General features: G+C 47.6%; 1 protein-coding gene across 4 annotated transcripts in view; it reads left to right on the forward strand.

Annotated features, from left to right (window-relative positions):
• LOC147017168 (uncharacterized) overlaps positions 1 to 18,692 on the forward strand; it is a 120,613-nt gene that overhangs the window by 37,177 nt on the left and 64,744 nt on the right. For all 4 annotated transcript variants that reach the window (XR_015049380.1, XM_085846601.1, XM_085846602.1 and 1 more), the window contains exons 7-9: positions 16,315 to 16,391; positions 16,524 to 16,684; positions 18,474 to 18,570. Coding sequence is in view for 3 of the 4 variants with exons in the window: in XM_085846601.1 (XP_085702727.1) it covers positions 16,315 to 16,391; positions 16,524 to 16,684; positions 18,474 to 18,570 (335 nt within the window). In the remaining variant the exon portion in view is untranslated. The remainder of the gene's footprint in view (positions 1 to 16,314; positions 16,392 to 16,523; positions 16,685 to 18,473; positions 18,571 to 18,692) is intronic.

The raw sequence follows: 18,692 nt of genomic DNA on the forward strand, positions 1-18,692 counted from the left end.
CAACCACGGGTGGGAGGGAGTTGTTGACGTCATGAATCACGGGATGGCAGGGCTCTTCTTCATCTTCGCAGAAGAGGGGGAGGGACGTCTCCATTGTTCGCTCACTAACTATTCAATCGATCCGCAGCGCATCTAATCGATTTCATAACATTTAAACAATGGAAGTTGAGCTATCTAGGGAACAAGCACTTACGACATAGCTGACCAAAGGAACCAGTATGTTGTGTGCAATCGAATTCCAAATTCGTAACAATATGTTTCAAGTTATGTGGAATAGTTTGCAAAGGAATACACTGGAATATGAGCTATTTTTGATATTGCTGTCATATAACATGCATTTCAGCATATTTCAGCAGCATCAAAATACTTTTTAAGATAAGTACTCTCAAAAGTAGTGATTTGTAACATGCAGTCAAAAACATTTGAGTTTTCAAATTGCTGCCAACAGTCAGTTTATTCATCATGAAGAATTTTGTTGCCTGATTTACATAATCTAGTGACTGGATCATTTCCACAAGAAAACTGAAACCTTTTGGAGCAAAATCTTGGGTGCTATAGGTGTCTGAACTTTGCTCCAGACTCAACGACACTGAAATTTACCCTGGTTTTACCCCAAGTGTTCACCATGTTGACAGTGACACAGCTCTTTTAAATTTTTGTCACTTAAAGCCACATACATAGGCAAACTGTGGTAGAAAATTCAAGAGTTGTTCTCAATCCCTTCTATTTTTAAAAAGGCCCACTATTTAAAAAAAACATGTTCGATGAAAGATGTAGAATAAAAGCAATCGGTGTGCTTTTGAAGTGGATGCCATGCCAAACATTCAGAAGTTGGCACCACAATGATCAAATTTTTGTTTTTTGGGCAGAACAAGTATGTGGTTGCTTTAATTTGGCTCATTTTTTTTTAAAGGATATTGTTGCGAATTCGCGCCCGCCGGCGTTCGAACGGCCGCGTAACTCGAATCGTGGCACGTCGCCCACCGGACGGACAATTCTGTCGTGACCCTCTCGGAACAACGCCAGGAGCTAGTCACGGGTGGGGGTTTAACCTCACCACGATCGTGCCAATTGCCCACCCATGCAGGATAGGGTTGCTCGCCAAATTCGATCTACCTAAGTACCTGCGTGAATGGTCGACCGGGCGATTGTACCACGCCACAGGCCGACTCCGGACACGAGCCACTTAAGCGGTCCGTTCCGTGCTACAGTGATAACCGAGCATTGTTATCGTCGGCCTTGACGGTTCCGATTAATTACCAGGATGTTGCACCCACTACGAACCCCTTACGTGATGCAAGATGGAGGGTCAATAAAAAAGGAAAAGAGACGAAGCAGAGCGGGAACAGTTCAACAAGCAAGCATTTTATTCACACACACACAGACAAGTATGTATATACAGCCATACAGTCAAAAATGCACATATAACAGTTAAAACAGTCATGCAACAAAAGCATATGCAGAGCTACAACCGACTACGACCGACACACGGCAACACTTACGCAGTTCTACTTCACAGACGGTGCCAACACACACATTTATACAAAAAGCAAAGGAAGGAAAAGAAAGAAAGAAGTCGCGACTTCCCTTTTATGGCTGGTGAGTCCCTCTCCCGCGACCGTCAGCGTTGTCGCGCCTGGCCCCGACCTCTCTCGCGGCCGGCGAACCCTCTCCGGCACTCCCCGTCCGGACGCGCACGTCCACCTCACAACGGTGCCTTCGTGACAGGGCCGCTCGCCAAGTGGCGGGCGCAGGACCTCTTCCCGATGACCAACTCTCGACAAAAACCAACCAGACCACCAGCCAAGACGAAAAGGAAGAGGAAGCGCCCCGCCCGTGTCCGTCTTTTATAGCACGGGGCTCCGCCCTTCGCCCTTCGCCCCGTTCTCGGCTCCACCTTCCTTCGAGAGGGTTCCCGAAAAGGGCGTTCTCTCACGCCCTCTCTCCACCCCGCTCCATGCGGGGGCCGGGGGAGTCAGTTTTTGGCTCTGGGCCAGAGAATTATTCCCCCAAAATGAGACCTCTCCTTCACATGACCTCTGACCTTTGACCTGCATCGCCCCTCCTCCACTCCAAAGCGCGGGGAAGTCAAACGGAAGAAACAGGCGGGGAAACCTGCGCATCCTTGCAGTTTCCTCCTTGGCGCCTTTGTTTGCCGTTCGGAAGCGGACGTAGTGGCGAAGATGTAGTAGCGTAGATGGTGGAGGTGGCGTGGTTGCAGTGTGGTTGGCGCTGTGATGGGGATGGCATGGTTGTTGAGTTGCTGTGTGTTTGAAATAAAAGATAGAACAGAAAAATGGCTAACTGGAGGATCGCAGCCTGAATGGATCACATAAATTCCCTCTATACAACGGGTTTGGGCTAACTACACATGTACCTATGAAGATATCTCACCTGAGGGCCCTTTATGGTGTTGTGCGAATTTCCACAGCCGTAACAATATTTTAGTTTAAGGCCGCCGCCAATCTCAACTCCAAATTAAGACACATAATGTGATCATAATAATCACCATTATAAATATTCATTTGCATATCTAATTGTTTATATACTTAGTGTACATTGTATGAAAGTCTACATCCATTTGTAAATGTAGGTACAATATGTGATTCAACTATTTATTTTCATAATTTCATATCAAATTGTTTGGACAAATGTACTTGGATCCATTGTACAAAGTGAACAGTGATTCGTTTTATAATTGCCAGGATATAATAAAATGTAACAATGAGCATTGGCAGTTACTACAGGGCTGTGTATTAGGTTATAGCCTAAATAAGATAGAGTTGTGCTTCATGCCTAACTTTGGAAATTATTTTGGTACACTTCCTTAAGCTTTACGAAACTGATTTATATATTGTTAGATTCCATTTAAGTCATACTTCCTTGCAATATCTTTATTTTTTCTATATGTTTGTTAGTAAAAATTTTTTTTTTTTAAGTAGCTTTTGGGACTGCAGAATCATTAGAAATTGATGCATTTTTTTTGTAAATTAATTTAAAACTTCAAACCCCACATTTATGATATTTTGTATGAATATAAAGGTTTACACAAGTATTGACTTGGAATAAATTTGATGTTTATGTGCAAATTTAATTCTATGATATGAGATTAATCATGTTATAAAAGAAACACAGATTTAAGACTGTAGACCAATTTGACCAAGCAGAGTTTGGTTCACAGGTGTGAATGATCATAATCCACCCCCTGGGTAGCTCCTGTTTATTTCAGAGCTGAATTTAGAAACCTGGTTAGAGTGAGGATTAACCATTCTATTGAACCTGTGCCACATGTATATTGAGCTTAAGTCAGAGCTTTGTCATTATGCCTACTTGACATATCTATAGTGTGTGTAGTCAGCACAAGCACCATGTTCGCAGAAGCACTGGTGATTTGTAGTATTGGCGCTGCTTTAAATTCTGATCATTGTCACCGATTAACTCACTGAAGAAAAACTGGATATATTAGATGAAATAATCTGTCAGAAAATGACAAGAAGCTGTTAGAGTGGAGGTGTGGAAAAAACTTTACCAATGAAGATGATAATATTTGCTATCATCATGAGAAACTCTACATTCTAGCTATGTGCGGCTGCAAAAGTATCGTTGTGATCCATTGAAAGTACACAAGAAGAAGTTGGACAGTAACTACTACAATTTAATTATCAAAATAATGCTTAAAAGTACCATTGTGAAGTAAATGATTTCACCCTGTTAAAGAATATAAAGGTACATGTTTAATCTTCCACAAATGTGATACATGTAAGTAATAGAATATGCACTTATTCCAATGTCACTTTCCATATGAAAATAAAGTTTCTGTCACTTTTTAAGACTGTTTAATATTTATTACTTTTTATATCGTACAAAATGAACCATTGTACATTGTGCCTTTTTTCATGATTGAGATAAGCGGGAGCATCTCATTTTTAATTGGAAAAATACATTTTTGAGCCAAATTGAATTAACCACAAAGTTATTCTGACCATGAAACACTACTACATGCTAATTGTGGTTGTCAGCTTAGGAATTCTTGACATGGCTTCCACTTCAAAAGCACACCTATTGCTTTTATTCTACATCTTTCATCGAACATGTTTTTTTAAATCGTGGGCTTTTATAAAAATCGTTTAAAAATAGAAGTGGTTGAGAACAACTCTTGACTTTTCTACCACAGTTCGCCTATGTACTCTGGTGCTTTAAGTGACAAAAATTTAAAAGAGCTGGATAACTGTCAACATGGTGAACACTTGGGGTAAAACCGAGGTAAATTTCAGTGTCGTTGAGTCTGGAGCAAAGTTCAGACACCTATAGCACCCAAGATTTTGATCCAAAAGGTTTCAGTTTTCTTGTGTAAATGATCCAGTCACTAGATTATGTAAATCAGGCAACAAAATTCTTCATAATGAATAAACTAACTGTTGGCAGCAATTTGAAAACACATTTTTTTGACTGCCTGTTACAAATCACTACTTTTGAGAGTACTTATCTTAAAAAGTATTTTAAGTAGAACATTTTTTATGTCAGATTCTGAAAGCCTCACTAATAGACACCATTTGTGTGAATGTTCAGAACTCTGTTTGTAAAACTCTGGAATTTAGAGCCCTCCAAAAATGCTTCAGATACAAATCTGCAACTCGCGACTGCCAGAATTGAAACACCCAAGGGTGTTTGTAGGGCCATGCCTCGGACACTACTTGGAATTTTGAGCTATAACATTTACAAACCTTCCTCATATATGTTAAGGTAGCTTTGAGAATTTTTTTCAGGAAAATCTGAGGGGGTCACCGCAGAATTTCATATTTTTGGCTGATTTGACATGGAATGACCCGGCTGTGATGATTGTATACATTTATGAATAACAACTATAACAACAACAAGTACTATATGGCCACTCTGATCTTGGAAGACCCAAATGAATGTTTTTGATGCTTGTGTTGTTGTTCAAACGTAGTCATATTCTGGTTGGAGAGATCCGGCACATTGATCCATCTACTCCATTAATTAACATAATGTCTTTGGAAGCCGAAGTTAGCTTGTTTTGAAAAAACAACACTGAATGGAATGAGTGTACAAATTATCAAAGACAAATTTATATTGATAGAAATTGTTTAAATAATGCATGTGACTGTCATTGATGGCAATACAAGCTTGTGCACGTGTTGTCGTTGACGAAATCAGATAATCCAGCTCTTGATATGGGATGTTGTGCCATTCTTCGATCATGGCCACTAATTTGATGATTTGACTGGACAGATTTGATGATTGCAAACACATCACTGGGATGTCTCGACCATGTTCAATCAGATTCATATGTCATGCAGGCGAGTCCATGCATTGAGGTTGCCTTGAAGTGCAGTATTCCCTGTCCAGGATTGTGACCAATAGCCCAGGATACTGCTTCGGCAGCACCGACGCTCTGCACAGAGTTTGGTACTGATGGATGGAGGGATGGATGGATGGACGTGCAGCATTAGTTTGCAACATGCACAGTTGGTCGGCAGATAATCACCCATAAAGATGAAATTGGGACCTTGATTTTGGCTCAGAGATACGACTGGTGTAACGATCTCCATTTCCTAGAACCCTTTGGAATGATGTGACAAGATCAGTTATTTGGCCAACTTGAATGTCAGCCCACGTCATCAGGCTGCCACCACCAAGCCGATATTGCTCCACACTTTGCTTCCAGTCTCGAGCAAATTAATTGTTGAAGTTGAAGCAGAATCTAGACTCGGCGGAAATTACATGCTGCCCACAGTATACACCCCCGTTTAGGGAGATACCCCTCATTGCATGTGCTGCTTTCAATGGTGCTGTACCTGAGAGCGATGCAGAATAGCGGTTTTCTCTTCCTCACACCACTGGCACGAAGCCATCTATTTGGGCCGAAATTTTAGGTCCCTTACTCTTTGTGCAGTTTGTCATTCTGGAGAAAAAGTGCTGTTGATAATCTGTTCCTTTTGGAAAGTGTAACAAAATAATGTTCCTCACATGGGATCTTCCCCATTGGGGGACCTGAGCGAGGTATTTCAAAAAACTGTCCGGTCTGCCACTACCTTACAGTGACCTTGTCAGTGCTCTAAAATTTCCATGCCAATGAACATTGTTGTGGGAAGCAACAAGCTGTTTAAATCATCTCCATTTGAACAATACTGATGGCACAAGCCAGCTCAGGTATTTCTAAACTGACTTGGACCACATCAGGTGCCAATTTATACATGGTATTGACATGGGTTATGTGCAGACATCTGTTTCACGTAGCTTGTTGTGGAAATTCCATTTGCTTGTAAATTTCCAGGATCGCTCAGTTTGGGTGTTGATTGTTCTAATATTGCATTGAGGGTTCCATTGATAGTTCCACCTTGCCCTCCCCTCACGCTGCCTTACCTTGCCCTCACCTCACACTGCCTTACTTTGCTCTGCGAGGAGATGGAGGGGAAAAGAGAGAATTGTGGAGTGAGGGAGAGTCAGGAGGAATGGAGGGAGGGAAGACAGTGAGAAGAAGGGAAGGTGGACATGTTGGGGAAGCAGTAATTACGATTCATTCCGACTCACCAAAATGATTCTGCATAGAATAACAGTGAAAATGTGAAGTGTTCTGAAATCCATTTTCTACCGGTCATATGATGTGCGTGTGTGTGTGCGTGTGCGTGCGCGCGTGCGTGCGCGCGTTTTTTTTTTTTTTTTTGTCCTCCATAACTTCCAAACCATGAAACCTAGCAACCTGAAACTTTTCATGCACACCAACTCCAATTGAGTGCACGGGTGAACATTGGGTGTTTGGGATAGTTAAAACACCCCTTTTGAAGATAATTAACGGCCTTATTTAATTACATCCTTCACTAGGTGCATCCATGGCCACCTCATTCTCCATGCAGTCTTAAGGCGTATCCTGGGTTACCTTGCTGGGGTCTGAAGCCACCATGTTTTTGGCCTGCTCAACCATGCCATGACTGGGAATAGGCCACAATGATTTCTTAACGATAATAGTGTTGTGGTTACCAGATTCGCAAACCACCATTCAGGTCCCTTAGGTGAGGTATCTCGGTAAGTGCATGTGTAGTTAGGCCCAAACCCGTTGTCTAGTGGGAATACATGTCATTTATACGTGCTGCGACTCTTCAGGATAGCCGTTTTTCTTTTACTATCTTTATTTTGGACCAATCGCCACCATCACAACCACAACATCAACCACCGACCACAACCACCGCTTCACCACAACCGCCACGACCTTTACCGTCACAACTCGCCACCATCGCATCACCGTCGTCTCGCGCCACTCATGGGCACCGATGCTGGACTCGTGTAGGGCGCACGTTGAACAGCGTGTACAAAATCACGGATTTTCTGCTTCAAAAACGGATCCAAAACGACACACGCCCACTTTTTGCCGTCCAATCGGTGAGCGAGGGGCGAATTGGCCCCGCCCCCAGGGCAATCGATATATGCAAATTTGTGGATCAAAAAGCCTTCACGCCCACTTTTTGTCGGGCCAATGGGGAGCGAGTTGAAAGGTCAAAGGGAGGGGGTCAAAGGCGAAGTTACGGGGGGATAAAAGGACGGTGTTCGTCAGTAGTAGGAGTAAGAAGTCGGAACGAGGAAGAAGGGAGTCGTAAAGGTCGGAACGAGGCGAAGGAGAGTCGGAACGGAGGGGACGAGCTGTGGAGAGGCGGCGAGTCGGACGAAGGGTGCTCGCGTCGTGCAAGGAGCTGCGCGCCCGAGGGAGGCCGGCAGCGCGACCTGGCCGAGGTGGAGACGCTCGTCGCACATTACAATAAAGATCCTCTATACCCCGAGCATCAGCAACCCCCTCCTGTTTCCCCCGCGCTGAGATAGTGCGACCAAGGGGGCCCTGCTCCCACCCCCCTGCCAGGCACTGTCCACGAGGCCCGCGGGTTGCGGGCCATCGCTGGCCCGCGCGTCTCATCACCAGACGGGTAGGCCCGACCAGGTCTCGGCCCCAGGCCTACCTCATTCTTGAGGGTATTTCTTTTCCTTGGTTTTGGGTATGTGTTGTCGGCGCCGGCTGTGCAGTAGAATTGCATAAGTGTTGCCGTGTGCTCGGTAGTCGGGATTAGCTCTGTACTGTGTTTTCACTTTTATGTTTGCTTTTTGTGTAAATGGAATTGTGTTTTCTTTTTTGTGTGCTTTTGGTGGAATTGTATTTGTGTGCTTTCCGTTCGTCGCGAATAAATGTGCTTTATTGTTGAACTGTTCTCCCGCTTCGCTTCGTCATTTCTTTCTTTGAATCCGCTTCTTGCTTCACGTAAAGGGCTGGTAGTGGGCTGAATACGCCCGATAAGTACTCGAACCGTCGCGGTCGACGATAACACAGCTCGGTTATTATGATAGTACGGAACGGGCCGCTAAACTGGCCCGTGTCCGAAGTCGACCTGCGGCGAGGTGCGATCGCCCGGCCTACCCTCCGCGTGGGTACTTAGGTAGTTCGAATTTGGCGAGCAACCCTATCCCACGCGGGGGCTGATTGGCTCGATCGCGGTGAGACCGAAAGGTCCACCCGTGACTGGTTCCCGGCGTTAGTCCGAGAGGGTCACGACTGGATTGTCCGTCCGGTGGGCGACGTGCCGCGATTCGAGTTACGTGGCCGTCGCACGCCGGCGGGCGCGAAAACCGCAACACTGGTGTCAGAAGTGGGATGCAAATTCATCGCATCGCCCGCGGCACTGGTATCGGAGAACAGGAAAACGGGCTGTCCTGTCTCCGGCTAAATTCACGGGAATCGGTCCAGGGGTGAGAGAAGCGACCCCCGATTCCCTCCAAATTACGAGCGAGCAAATTAACCCTTCACGAGAAGCAAGATGGCGTCTCAAGGCGAGCGGGAGCCGGAGGGATTAGAAATGGATGTAGAATGTGTAGGATCCATGGTCCAGGATGGAATCCCCGAGCAGGAAATGTTGATTGTGCAGGAACACGGACTCGCCCAACTGAACCCAGGGCCCGAGGCGGCAGCGGCCGCGGTGTATGACACCTCCCCCCCCCTCTCCACCAAGACCCTTCCCCAACCCTTGCCGAAACGGCTCAGCTGAGTGCATCCAACATGGCCCAGCTTACAGTTTCATGCTGGCGGCAATGAACAAACAAATGAATGAAGTGAAAACGACGATGGATACAAATACAAATGAAATAAAAAACGAAATGAAAGGCATGAACGAAACGATGGATGCGAATACACAGCAAATGAGGGAAGAGATGAAAAAGTTCCGGGGTGAGACGCAGAACATGGGCCGATGCCTGCAGGCGGGCATGAAGGCCGTGACCAGGGAGCTGGGAATGGCGACTTCACGTGTGGGAGCAAACGAGCTGGGTGGGGGTGCAACGAAAGGGACAGGCCCGCGGTGGAGGCGGGTGAAAAATAATTCGTGGAACGTGTTGGGCGAGGGTCGTGACGATGACCGAAAGGGAAAAATTAAATGGGGAGACCAAAACGTGTGAGACGAGACACGAGGTGACGACAACAGAAATAATAGTTGAGACAAGGGAGGTAAAGGGTGAAGAGTTGGCAGAGACACGGGAGACAGAAAAAATAGAGGGAAGACTACACGATGAAGATGGGGTAAGTGACGCACACACACACACGGAGGTAGTGGAGGATAATGGGGGTGAGCTGGCGGAGCGTGTAGGGACCCGGTGCGCAGCAGCGGGATGGCCTCCTCCAGGAACGAGGGGAGGGAGTATGCCCCTTGAGGCGAGTCACGACCAGGTGAGTTCGGTCGTGCTTTGCGAGGTTGAGGGGACGAGTGCTGTGGACGGGTGCACGGAGAGCTTGGGGGTGTAGAGGCCCCGGAGACCCTTGTGGGGACACAAATCCCCAGTGTGGTTGTCCCTGTGTGTGTGGTGCAAGGCGTGAGTGCGTCCCCGTGTGGAAGCGACCCCCGTGTGTGAGTGGTGTGGTGGTGATGGTGCTGAGTGCGTGCTTCCCAGCACGCCGTGTTTGGATGAGGCACCGTGTGTGGATGAGGAACCGTGTGTGGGAAGAGGCCGTGTGTGTGAGTGAAACGGCCAGTATGAGTGAGGTACCGCGGGTGAGTGCCCCCGCGTGTATGAGTGAGGCACGGTGTGTGGATGAGGCACAGCGGTTGAGTGCCCTCGCGTGTGTGGGTGAGGCACCGCGGGTGAGTGCCCCCGCGCGAGTGAATAGAGCACCACGTGTGAGTAGTATGGTTTGTGTGAGTAGTGAGGCACGCGTGAGTGAACGGCCGTGTGCAAGGTCGCTGTGTGCCAGGGAGACCGTGTGTGTGAGAGAGCGGTATGTGAGGGAGATGTCGGTTGGCATGCGGGAGCACGCAGCCGCGTCTCCCGGTGTGAATGTGATGGTGTGGACTGTGTGCGTCGTAACACGCAGGTGTGCGTGGGTGGAATGGAGGCGACGACGGCGACATGTAAAGAAAGAAAGCCGGGTAGCGGCTGTAGCTATTTCGGGGACCGTGCCGGGTTCACCCAGCAGTGAGCACGCGGTCCGTGCTGTGCAACGCACGAGACCACCACGTGCTCGCTTGCGAGAGTGAAGTCCCGGTCCGGAAACGCACGCGGTGGATTTGCCGATCCCGCGGACGGACAAAGTTTAGGCAGGTAAACGGATTTGGACCGGACGGGTTCTCCACGCGATCGTGTGTGTTAAGCTCCAACGGGCAAAGCACATGTGTTCGCGTGGGGAACCCCTCGAGACTTGGGGCTTGTTTTTTTTTTATATGCGCACGGTGACGTCATGGCTGCACGTGTGGTTGGAATCCGGCAGGAGGGGTATCCCGGCCGATGGTACCGTCCAAGGAGGGACGAGGAACACGTGCAGCTGCATGACGTCACGGGCAGGTGTAAAGTGCGCGAGCGCGAGTTGCCGCGCTGGTGATGCGCATGAAAAAAAAAAAAAAAAAAGGCAAGCCTCACTTTCGGGTGTACAGGATTCCTGGGAAAGGGGTGGAAGACCCCCTTACCCTGGGCACAGGATGGAAACTAGTTAGGGGGAAGGGTTAGCTTAGTTAGACCGACTTCATGGGGCAGGGGTAAGTCCTCATGGAGTCCGTGGAATGGATTAGTTAGAGGGATTGTAGCCAGATTTAGGTTGGGAAATAAAATGATTTATTTGAGACAGTGACAGACTTGTGAATGTGTAGAGGGGACGTAGCTTAGCTACGTAGTGTTAAATGGAACGTGCTATAGTGTAAGGGACGACGTGGGAGCACGAGTTAGTTAGGGGAGGTAGTTAGAAGGATGGCAGAGTTCAGTGGTGTGTGTGTGTTGAAGAGTTGGTGAGTTGTGAGGCATGTGCTTGGTGAGTGAGTGAGGCCAGCGGGTCTGTGTGAATGGAGCCAATGGGGAATGCATGGTGCGATGAGTGATTGGGGGGAGGAGTGACTCCCGCCCAAGGGACCCCGGGGTCAGTATAAAGTGAGTTAGGGGGTTAGTCAAATTGAAAAATGGAGGTCGTTTTGTTGTTGGTGGGAAAGTAGGCTCGAGACCCATTTGGAGGGGTGCAGGAGCCCTGTTGACGGGCTTGGGAGCGTGGCTGCGAAAGGTGAGTATCGCTGAGTGGGTACCCCGGGCACCAGGCTAGTCGGCCGCGGTAGGCCATGGGCCCATGGGGGGCCGGGATAGAGTAGTGGGCACGGGTGCGCTGCTTGGTGCGGGGGCCCGGGCGCCATTAGCTGCGTGGGCAGTGCAGTGGGCACGGGTGACCCTCGGAAAGGGGCCCGGGAGGCCGGCCTGCCACGTGTGCGTTTCAGGGGAGGTGCCATGGGGGGCACTCCCCGGTGTTAGGGAGCTGGTAGGCTCGGAGGCAGTGTTGTGCCCGGGGTGCCATAGCGGGAGATTCGGCAGAGGGTCGTGCCTGCCAAAGGGAGCCACGTGTCCCAGCCAGGAGACCGTGTGAGGGCACGGAGAGAAAATTGGGGGGCGAGGCCCGAAATTGTGAGGACACCAACACAGGCGACGGGAATCTGGGTTATTAGAACCAATACTTTAAGCGAGAGGCGCTTGTTGAAAGCCCCGGGGTAGTTTAACAGTTAAATGGTTAGGGTAGATTAGGAGATGTACCCCTCCGCACCATCCATCCCCTCGCTGTCGTTGTGGGCCGCTGGACCCACTTGGTGTTAAGATCGCCGAACTCTGGGGAGGCCATTCTGAGGCTTCGTTGGGCCTCGACACAGGACGCTAGCTCTCCCTTATTCCCCTCTGGGAAGGGAACGTAGGGGTTGGGAGTAGGCTAGGTGACAGGATAGGTTAGCCGAACAAGGACGATAAAGGGGGTTAGGGGACGATTTATAGTGGGTAAGTAAAAATAAAAACAACAAAAAAAATAAGTTGGGGCTAAATTGGGGTTTGACAAATTAAGGGAGTGGGTATGTACAGTGACAGGCAAAGGCGATAGGTGGGAGGGAGACAGGTAGGTAGGTCCGAGCCCGCCTTCCAAGTGGCCAGCACCACCGCACTCCCTCCACCAACTTCCACTGACGGCAAAAGCTGGCCAGCTTCATCTGCTGGCTGTGTTACTGCAAGGCCTGTGCCGGCCAGTTCATCTGCTGGCTGTTTTTCTTCGAGGCCTGTGCCGGCCAGTTCATCTGCTGGCTGTGTTTGCCTGCAACGGTCTTCTTCTGCGGCTGTGTTTGCCTGCAGCGGCCTTCTTCTGCGGGCTGTGTTTGCCTGCTGCCTTTGCCATGCCCACTGCCCACGTTCACCAGCCCCGTTCAATTTTTGCTTTGCCCCCCCCCCGTTCATTTCCATGTGCGCCAGGATCGTAAAAGCAACAGTTTGCAAGCTGCAAGAACTGCCCTGTTGGCAGCTACAACACGGGCCTGCAGTGGCGGCCCGTGCACCGTGTTTGCATTCATCCATCCATTCGTTGTGCTCATTGTGTGTGCCACTTGAGCTGGCACGGGGACTGCGTTGTGCAGCCCAAGCACCGTTGTGGTTCACTGAGTTCAGTTCAAAAGGGAAGGCCTTGGACTGCGTGTGAGCAGCCAGCCACGTTCCCTGTCACCTGCATTGTTTTGAGCCAGAGACTGCATGCGGGCAGCCTGGCTCCCTGCTAACTGCTTTCTTTTGCAGAGTTCATTGATCCTGGGCCATGGTTTAGTGTAAGATTTGTAAGTTAAGGTAAGATGTACTGTACATATGAGTGCGCCCCCGGCATGTTTGTCTTAGCGCCGGCAATTTTATTTAAGTCGTCCGTGTGAGTGAGTTTGTTTAGATAGTTACGCAGCCCTTAGGTTATTTATTTTGGGGACACGAATACCATGAATGTCGCACTCAGGGATCCGTAGGTAAAATGTACTAGGGGAAAACTACACATGATGGCACACGAAAATTTGACGACTGGACGAGTCTGTAAAAAGGGAAGGGGGTAGTGTTGTGGTTACCAGATTCGCAAACCACCATTCAGGTCCCTTAGGTGAGGTATCTCGGTAAGTGCATGTGTAGTTAGGCCCAAACCCGTTGTCTAGTGGGAATACATGTCATTTATACGTGCTGCGACTCTTCAGGATAGCCGTTTTTCTTTTACTATCTTTATTTTGGACCAATCGCCACCATCACAACCACAACATCAACCACCGACCACAACCACCGCTTTCACCACAACCGCCACGACCTTTACCGTCACAACTCGCCACCATCGCATCACCGTCGTCTCGCGCCACTCATGGGCACCGATGCTGGACTCGTGTAGGGCGCACGTTGAACAGCGTGTACAAAATCACGGATTTTCTGCTTCAAAAACGGATCCAAAACGACACACGCCCACTTTTTGCCGTCCAATCGGTGAGCGAGGGGCGACTGGCCCCGCCCCAGGGCAATCGATATATGCAAATTTGTGGATCAAAAAGCCTTCACGCCCACTTTTTGTCGGGCCAATGGGGAGCGAGTTGAAAGGTCAAAGGGAGGGGGTCAAAGGCGAAGTTACGGGGGGATAAAAGGACGGTGTTCGTCAGTAGTAGGAGTAAGAAGTCGGAACGAGGAAGAAGGGAGTCGTAAAGGTCGGAACGAGGCGAAGGAGAGTCGGAACGGAGGGGACGAGCTGTGGAGAGGCGGCGAGTCGGACGAAGGGTGCTCGCGTCGTGCAAGGAGCTGCGCGCCCGAGGGAGGCCGGCAGCGCGACCTGGCCGAGGTGGAGACGCTCGTCGCACATAATAAAGATCCTCTATACCCCGAGCATCAGCAACCCCCTCCTGTTTCCCCCCGCGCTGAGATAGTGCGACCAAGGGGGCCCCGTTCCCACCCCCTGCCAGGCACTGTCCACGAGGCCCGCGGGTTGCGGGGCCATCGCCGCTCCGCGTCCCATCACCAGACGGGTAGGCCCGACCAGGTCTCGGCCCCAGGCCTACCTCATTCTTGAGGGTATTTCTTTTCCTTGGTTTTGGGTATGTGTTGTCGGCGCCGTCTGTGAAGTAGAATTGTATAAGTGTTGCCGTGTGCTCGGTAGTCGGTATTAGCTCTGCACTGTGTTTTCACTTTTATGTTTGCTTTTTGTGTAAATGGAATTGTGTTTTCTTTTTTGTGTGCATTTGGTGGAATTGTATTTGTGTGCTTTCCGTTCGTCGCGAATAAATGTGCTTTATTGTTGAACTGTTCTCCCGCTTCGCTTCGTCATTTCTTTCTTTGAATCCCCATCTTGCTTCACGTAAAGGGTTGGTAGTGGGCTGAATACGCCCGATAATTAATCGAACCGTCGAGGTCGACGATAACACCGCTCGGTTATTCTGATAGTACGGAACGGGTCGCTTAAGTGGCCCGTATCCGAAGTCGACCTGCGGCGAGGTGCGATCGCCCGGCTCACCTCCGCGTGGGTACTTAGGTAGTTCGAATTTGGCGAGCAACCCTATCCCACGCGGGGGCTGATTGGCTCGATCGCGGTGAGACCGAAAGGTCCACCCGTGACTGGTTCCCGGCGTTAGTCCGAGAGGGTCACGACTGGATTGTCCGTCCGGTGGGCGACGTGCCGCGATTCGAGTTACGTGGCCGTCGCACGCCGGCGGGCGCGAAAACCGCAACAATATATATATATTCACTTTCATCACTCATATTATCAAATGCCTGATCATAGCTACGAATCGCTGGATACATTGCTATGCTTATATACCCCCAGACACGCCGGTGTTCATAGTTTTGTTTCATTTCCGCACATGCCATAAACTCGAGAATCTCATAAAATAAGCCAAATTACAAAATTTAAGCTCCAGAACTCAAATTTGCAGCAGTCTCCATTGCTAAAAAAAAGGTGTTCATTTGTCCAATTTGGACATTGCTTGGGCGTTTCCGGGTGCATGAGTTTATCGATGGCAATTGGTAATCGCTTGCTAAGCCAGGTATTCCATCGGAGTGCTTGAGCCACTTTCCAAGCGCCTTAAAGGCGATAGCGAGTCTTACAGTTCATGTCCCGATCAGGATGTACAGTTGGCAGTTGCTATACAAGGTCGAGGTACATATACAGCACACATGGACATGATATCTATGGGTAGATTTGGATCTGTGGAGGCCCTCCGCGGGTGTGTCGGCATGCATGCTACGCCTGTTACGGGCACCGTAGTGGCAAAGTTTCATCCCGTATGTTATGGAGGTTTTATCAGGTTATCCTTTATCCTCGTAACTGTTTCTTGAGCAATTGGTTATCAGATTTGCTTTACAAAGGTTATATAGTTTCTCTTTGTGAATTTCAAAGCAAAATATATTTGTTCACGCCCAATTTCTGAGCCATTTGCCGTATTAACGTGTTTTCTAAATTACCGAGCCAAATTATTTTCCACCCATCACACGCAGCTGTTTATGAAGATTAATGTTTATGCACATCTCCTTGAAACGTCTCGATAAATGCAACGCTGTTTTTTAGTTAAATATGTTCATTGAAATCCCCCCAAAACAATGGTTAAAGCTCCATACAGTATGTACTGTGGTCACTAATCACCCGATTCAAATCTGACTATTCCTGACAAAGCATAATTTTCATTCATTGTCTCTCTCTGACACACACACACACACACACACACACACACACACACACACACACACACACACACACACACACACACACACACACACACACACACACACACACACACACACACACACACACTTAGTATAGATTAGATTGGTTTGCTTTCAGTGGTAATCTTATTTCATTATGTTGGCAAAGAACTCTTCCCTCCTCCCTCCCGTTCAATTTTCCACAAAACATCATCAACATCCCTACAAAGAAGATTAGGAGCCAGGGAGCATCGAAGGCTCAAACACATTTGCGTGCATTGGCTTTCGTTTTGCAGCCTACAAATGGTGAACGTTATCGTTTTGTATAATCATGTTTTCCAGGTGCAAAAACACTCCCTCGGTCCTGTCTAAGAAGCTCAGGAAAACGCCAACCATTGAGGACTACTTGGCAGATTCTGGTAATGTAATGTACAACCTGTCCCATGTCACTTTCCTCTTGCTAGTCGTCATTTTTCAATTGAATATTCACAGAGATTATGCCATCGATGAATTGTTAATTGTCTCCTTTACTTTCTACTTTTCTTTTAAAGTGAACGACACTGACACTGGCAGTGAAGATGATATTTTATTGGATGAATTGCCACAAGATGGCCTGGAATCTTTGGCAAGTGATGTTCATCCATCAGGTACTAGGAGGAGCCAACGATCAACTTCACAGAAACTGTTTTCTGAAGAAGTTTCCCAGGAACCGGTACGTCTTTTGGCTGAAGTATTTGAGGTAGTAATGTCATTTCCTGTTCTGTCTTTTTGAACAGAGGGGTTGTTTCACCACGTGGTTAAATGCATGTTTCTTTCTCTGTTGGCTGGTGTGGGATCTGTTCGCTTGGCTGCTCACTCTTGCCAACTTGCATATAGCCAAGTGTGGATGAAACTATACGTAACATGTCAACATGAGTTGAGGGGGAAGCCATTCTCTTGCATTGGACTCAGTCTGATTTGAGGTTGAACTTTATGTATTTTATTTATTTATTTATTTATTTCAATTGTGCTGTAACTCATTGGTTTGTTAATAACTCATTGCTTTCTTGTTTCCACCTCTGTCCATCGATTTGTGCCTATTTTTTTTTTCTGTGAGCAGAATATTTATCTCTGCCACCAAAGGTGGAAAGAGGTTATGTTTTCACCTCTGTCTGTTTTTTCTGTTTGTGTGCAGGGTATCTCAAACATTTTTCGACGGATCCGGATGAAATTGGGTGTATGATAAGGACGAACTGATTTGATTTTGGTGAAGATCTGAATCTGGATCCGATTCGTAGAATTTCTAAAGTGATCACCATTGACAGATGGGGCTAAGCTGACATATATCATATTTCAAAAAGTTGTGGACAGATTCGGATGAAACTTCGTGGAAAGGTTGGGTGTTTGACAAGGACGAATTGATTCAATTTTGCTGAAAACCCAGATACGAGAGTTATTTCATTTTTTAATCGATTCTTCATCATTGAGAGACGAGGCCAAAAACAATGTATTAAATGTCATTTCAAATATTTATTGGGCCTGATAGGTTCGACTGGATCAGGCATTGCGTGGCAGAGGTATGTACTCCACTGAGTGCCCTTTCTTTTTTTGGTGAAAATCTGAAGCTTGCCGGGTATTAGAATTTTATTATAAAGTGATACCTCACAATTGAGAGGTGGGTCTAAAAACTATATCCATCCATCCATTGGGACAATACTCTGCACAGAGAGTTGGTGCTGCCAAAACAGCCTTCTGGACACAATCCTGGAAGGGTCGCCACTCCGACGCAGGATACTCAAATGGCTCAATCGTCCCAGCAAGCTGGTATTAATTTTGCCGACCAAGGAAGGATAACAGGCTGAGTCAACCCCACCTGGTATTAATTCAATAGACTTGTGGGATTTGAACTCAGGACCTTATGATCTCAAGCCCGCCACCATAAGCATTAAGCCACCACCAGGCAAAAGTCTCAGTGAGTCAGCTGTGTGGTTGTGTGGAAACCACTTGATTGAGATCCCTCGCATGTCGGTTGGTCGAATGTGCCAGCTTTGTAAAGTGGCAGATAAAACGGCTTTTACTCTCTTTATAAAAGCAATATGGCTCTAAATCAATGTATTTAAACCTGATTATCGTTTGTTGAAGTATAATGCAACCACTGTTTTGTGGTTAGTGCTTATGAAGGAGCTTTTACTTGCATTACATGATTAGGAGATACCAATATACTGTAAAACAAAAATATTAGGAGACAACAGACAAATCGATCGTGCCCAGTCACATTATGAGGGAAATACATGGATTATCACCCCCAATGTGCTATTTCCCCTCCTTTGGTCATGGTAGTATCTCATTGATGCAAGGCACCACTTTCCTCTCTCCAAAGGAATGCATACTTTTCTTTGGGGAATATGCCAGCTAGAACTTCAACAATATGGATTTGAATACAAAGCAGCATTCGTCGATTGCATGTTTTTGTTTTTGTCTCTTCCCGGGCTTCATACCTCGCAATATCTGCTCTGTGGCAGTTGAACATCGGCGATGCAATTACTTCGAAAGCGGTCAAAGCAAGTTTGACTCGAAGCAGCACATCGATGAAGAAGCTCGTCAGTATTCCAAAAAATGGTGGGTCCTTTTTGCAGGGACTATTTCCACAAAGGTTTTGTTTGTCTGTTTTCTTGCACTTCTTTTATTACTTTTTTCGATTTTTTTTTTTTTGAAAAAAATGTTTATGTAATGAAACTGAC

The sequence above is a fragment of the Eptatretus burgeri genome, chromosome 11 (genome assembly GCF_056783735.1).
Source record: "Eptatretus burgeri isolate ZD-2024b chromosome 11, Ebu_testis_v1, whole genome shotgun sequence".
Lineage (NCBI taxonomy): Eukaryota > Metazoa > Chordata > Myxini > Myxiniformes > Myxinidae > Eptatretus > Eptatretus burgeri.